This window comes from Morus notabilis, unplaced genomic scaffold (assembly GCF_000414095.1).
Source record: "Morus notabilis unplaced genomic scaffold, ASM41409v2 Scaffold959, whole genome shotgun sequence".
Classification (NCBI taxonomy): domain Eukaryota; kingdom Viridiplantae; phylum Streptophyta; class Magnoliopsida; order Rosales; family Moraceae; genus Morus; species Morus notabilis.
Window position 1 is genome coordinate 30,942 of NW_010366166.1, and position 5,530 is coordinate 36,471.

At 35.5% G+C, this 5,530-nt stretch overlaps 1 protein-coding gene across 1 annotated transcript; it reads right to left on the reverse strand.

Moving 5' to 3' along the window:
• Positions 1–3,257: 3,257 nt before the first annotated feature.
• On the reverse strand, positions 3,258–5,063 carry LOC21384923 (myb-related protein Zm38). Its single transcript, XM_010109688.2, has 3 exons — positions 4,871–5,063; positions 4,539–4,668; positions 3,258–4,287 (listed from the first exon to the last, which is right to left on the reverse strand). The coding sequence occupies exons 1-3, from the start codon at positions 5,001–5,003 to the stop codon at positions 3,456–3,458; spliced, it is 1,095 nt and encodes a 364-aa protein (XP_010107990.1). The 5' UTR covers positions 5,004–5,063; the 3' UTR covers positions 3,258–3,455.
• Between the last annotated feature and the right edge of the window lie 467 nt (positions 5,064–5,530).

The following is a 5,530-nucleotide window of genomic DNA, read 5'->3' on the forward strand; positions in this document are numbered from 1 at the left end:
GAAGAGAGAGAAAGAAGGGAAGAGAGAGAAAGAAGGGAAGAGAGAGAAGGGGAGAGAGAGAATGGAAGAGAGAGAGAAGACGGCGGGCGGCGGCGGCAACGGTGAGGGGAAGAAGAGGCAGACAGAGTTAGCAGGCGAGAGAGACAGACTGAAATCGGGAGAAAATGAAAAGGAAGAAGTTAGGGTACAATAGATCAGACTTATTTGTGACGACATTGTCGTCGTAAATAAATTTAAAAATTGTCACAAATACCCCACATCTAGAAATTATTTGCGACGACATTCTGTCATCGCAAATAATCATTCCCCCGCATTTGTTCTTGGTCAAATGTGTATAGCTTATTTGCGACGACAAAGAGAAAAACATCGTCGCAAATAGAGTGATATTATTTGTGACGACACGTGTCGTCGCAACTAATAAGATATTTGCGATGACAAGTCGTCGCAAAAAATAGATTCCCTTTGGGGCCAAAAATCCGCGCCATTGAAAATTGGGCGCCTAAACTATTTGCGATGACATGCTTAATTTATTTAACGGGGATTAATTGCGACGACATGTCATCGCAAATATTTTATTATTTACGACAACATATGTCGTCGCAAATAATGTCGTCACAAATAATGTCGTCGTAAATGACATTTATTGTTGTAGTGGTAAATTATTATAATTAGTTAACCAAAAGAATAATGTTCAAATTGATGAATTTCGTCAGAGATTAAAATGATTGTACTTAGTTAAAGCACTGCTACTAATTTGTCATATCAGCTTTCGTTTTCAACTACATTAACTTTATATTTATATCTTTCCAAACTCACAGCTTGCTAAAAGTTAATGTGAACTCTGAACTTTTCAGTGTCAAATGATTGAAAGGCAATTTAGAAACATAACAGGGCGCATGGCCCTAGGGTTAATTACATCACTTAGACTTTGTTTGTGTGCACTAATTTTTCCCCAAGGAGAAATAACCGGAAAATTAAAACTCCATATATAATTGAGGCTGCGATGACATTTGACATATGATTTAATTAAGGAAATAAATAAATTTCATATAGACACGACACCTGGTTTGAAAACACTAATTTATAATTTGTGTACAGAGATTTGACTGCGCTCTCATATGCAATATCGTAGGACATGATCATATGACTGGACAAGAAATTTAGGCATTGTTTGGTGTTAAGGAAAAGTGGAAGAAGAGATCGAGAGTGGCCGGATTGCTAGTAAATCTTAGGACTTATTGTTTGGTACGAATGGATAAGAGGAGAAAATATATTTGTGGTGAGAGATTCAAAATCCTCTCCTACACTCCAATTATTTATGACCCTTTGAAGTATTTTGAGAAGAAAAATCTTTGCGATCCTTACCACTGTAAAAAAGGATATTCTTGTTTTTTTCCCCTCGTTTTCGCATTTAGGTGTTTTATTTTTTGTTTCATGGTTCCTCTTATCAAACAAAACATAATATTAAACATGACACGTTCGCTAAGATTTTCCGAGGACTTGACGGCCCCCATGGCCTGAACCCTAGCTAGCATTAATACCACACGCTAATTTTAGTTAGGCCAATGAGTAGATCAAAGATTGCCTTTTTGCCACTAGAAGGGGGCCGAGAGTTTGTAATACAAAAACGTGCTTGTCCTTTTTTACTGTGTGTAACGTTACTACGTAGTACTAGAGCCGCCTCTTCTTCCATATGATCACAAGACATAGAGGGACGCTTGGCCACGTTTTATATTATATTATTTACACTTACGCTGAAACATATAAATTATATCCAAGCACTCCATCATACATGGGGCAAAAAAGAATAATAAAAGGAACTTTTTTTTTTTTTGCTGAAGTAATAAAAGGAACTTGCAATTATCTAAACATTGAAAGCATAGTAATTTGTCAAGTAAATCTCTTGGAAAAATCAGGTAATGACTGTTTTTTTACCACTTTTTTATTAAATGGCCGAAGTTTTTATTTTTTAAATAAATAATCGAACTTTTTTTTTTAACAAAATGACCTTTTTTTAGTAGTCAAATTATTATTTTTTGAACGGAAAATTTTATTAATAATTAATGAATTGCACAAATAATCTTAAATGACCACAACTTACAAGAGAATTTGACCCCGGATATTGACTGGATCCACCAGTAAATATGGATGAAGCACAAGGGCGAATACAAGTGTCGAAACCCAATGGGGAACAACCCGCTTGGTACAAACAAAATCGAGCGCGGCCACATTAACAAGAACAACTACAATTGATGGATAAAACCACTCAATTGAGATGAAACCTCTAATACTGGGGACATAAGTGACATGGCCTAGAAATAAATCAAGGTGTAAACAAACACACACACCGTCGATAACCAACTCAGACGGGCATGACACATAAACAAAATCTGAAAGTGGGGAAACCACCTCTATTATTACAATACATAAACTTGGCGAAAACAACATCTTTATTAAAATTAACAAAATCCTATGAAACCTGCGAATAGCCTCAGCCGTACAAGAATAGATGTTGACGACAAGCCAACAATCATTGTACAGAAGCAAAGAAATTGGATCTGAGTAGAGCCGTCGCAACAGAAGCACAACGGCCACTGACGAAGTTGAACACAAAAACAGCCCAAAACCCTTGCACCACATATCCACCAGTAACCTCTCACTCCTCTCGCGCTCATAAACCACAGACCACACCTGCACGACCTTAGCCACCGTCTCAAGGGCCAAGAGTCTAGCGACCAGAGTCCGGCTCTAAGAAGATTCATTATTGATTTACCAATGATTTATTAATAAACATGTTACTCGTTCATTGAAATTGATTAATTACTAGTTTATTATTCAATTAATTATTAACTGACATTGATTAATAATGAAAAATTATCAAGTTAATCAGTGATTGTTCACTAAGTTAATAAAAGAAATGACTATTTTGTTAATTTACAAACATGTGGCTATTTATATATATATATAATATATATTATATATATATTATATATATATATAAACATCTTTAAAAAAGGGTCATATATGCTGGTATCCCTTATTATTTTTCCTTTTGGACAGGGAGCTTGCGAAGTAGTTATTTATGTCTGAGTGTTCTGACTACCAACCTATTGGGAAAAAAAAAAAAAAAAAAAAAAAAAAAAAAAAAAAAAGAAGAAGAAAAGAGCCGTTTGTCTTCGACGTAAATGGCCAGTACCAAGATAGCTAAACAATCGAAGAAATGGAGAATTTTCTAAATTAAAGCATGAAATATTACATGAACTTGTAAACTATTCCAGAAATATCACGCCTACCAACTTCAAATGATGAGATCATGACCACATAATTTGGAGTGCAATATTGTCCAATATATTCAGACACGGTGACACATACCTAATTATAAAACTACGTGCACGCTTCTAAATATCATTAATTCGAGACATTAAAATCCAAATCAAGTATTAATCACCAACAAGCTAGTTTTGGAGCCAATTATCCATTTCATCGCGAGGGTCAATCATAGAAACTGTAGTATCCGATTGTAACTCAACTCCAAACAGCGCCATATCTTGAGAAAACAAGAGGGTTTCATCACACCCTAATTTGTTGGTATTAGTATTGGATGATGAGCTTATGATCACATTATGAAAGTCACTATCAATATCAATATGATCATCAATCACGCGATCATATTCATGTCCTTCAACGTTGCCAAAACAATCAGAGAGCTCCAAGTCCATGCAGTTAATGTTGAAAATATCAGACAGAAACTTGTCGTCGGTCTCAAAGTCAAGATCATGTAGAGCCATGATTTGGGAAGAATTACTTTCATCAAATGGAACTAAGGGCTCATAATCAAGCTGCCCCTCGCCCGCCACCATCTGACAGTAAATGTCGTTGATTACTGCATCAACCGCAGGTTTAGAACTGTTGTCGTGCTGATGATGATGATCAAGTGGTAGTACGGGTGGCTTTAGTGCGTCCTCTTGAGGGAGGAGTACGACTTTGGTGCACCTGGTTGCTTTGGTTCGAACGACACGCGAGTTTGGAGTGCTAGTAGTACTGCAGGTTTTAGATGGTTTCTGGTCACCGGAAAATTGTGTCGTTTTGTTGGAACTTGGCGGTGGTGGTGGTGGTGGTGGTAATTTGTGTAATTTGTTTGATGATGATGGTTTAGCAGGACATGATGTCGTATTTGCAGCTCGGTCATGAGATCCAGATTGAAATTTCTTTCCAATGTTGGTGTTCCAGTAGTTCTTTATTTCATTGTCTGTTCGGCCTGGTAGCCGCCCAGCTATCAAAGACCATCTGCATTGATTATATATATAGATATATAGATATATAAATACATTGCAGTAATTGTCAGTAATGATATATATTAAGATATAACATAATACTATAGAATAATACTAGATAGTTACCCATACATACATTACTATTTTTTTTTTTTTGTATATATGTTTATATGTGCCTGTATGTATAATAATAGACAAGTGATGAAATATACATATATATATATATATATATATATGTATGTATGTATGTTAGAAGATGGGGACCTGTTGCCCAAGAGATTGTGAAGTCTGATGATGAGCTCCTCTTCGTCACGAGTAATGTTACCTCTTTTGATGTCAGGTCTCAGATAGTTCAGCCATCGCAAACGGCAACTCTTCCCACATCGCTTCAGTCCTGCAACAATTAATATGATTACATTACACCGCCCGACGTTTCCTTTTAAGTTTTTAATTCTTCTTCTTCATCATCATCATCTTCTTCTTCTTCTTCTTCTTCTTCTTTTTTTAATATATAAAAGATCTTTTTTTAATATATAAAAGATCTTTTTTTAATATATAAAAGAATAAGAGTAGTGTAAGAAAAAGAAATTGGAAACCTGCTCTTTTGGGAAGGTTTCTCCATTTGCCTTCACCGTGAACTTTAATGTACTCCGTGAGTATTTTGTCTTCCATAGCTGTCCACGCCCCTCTATTTACTCCTTCCTTTGGACAACATGGACTTCTCCCCATCTCTCTCTCTCTCTCTCTCTCTCTCTCTCTCTCGGTGCTGAATATAGTGGAAGAAGTCTCTACATGCTCGAGTTGCTTGTCTCTGCATAACCTGGCCGTTCCTCTATATATACTTCGCAGTTTGAGGAACCCAAAACCTACATTATCATCATCATCACGTATCTTTTTATTATTATTGTTGTTGTAGTTAAGAAAAGGTTAAAAGAAAAAAAAGAATAAGAAACTCCCCCAATTTGTAGTATTAATTGCATGTGGGTTTGGGGGGGCCATCCTTCTGGCTGCTAAGTGTTAAATTATACATGCGCATATATGATCTCATCAGGGGATTGATTACGACATTTGATAGGTCTCATAGTTAGTCAAATAGACAATAATTATTTTACCTTAAAATATTAGATCCTTTCGTAATAGGATCTCCTATCGGTAGTACATTTTTTTTTTATCATTAAATGTGATTAAAATTAAATTAAATAAAAAAAAGAGTTTACATAACATAGTTTTGAATAAAGGTTTAATAACTAAAAAAT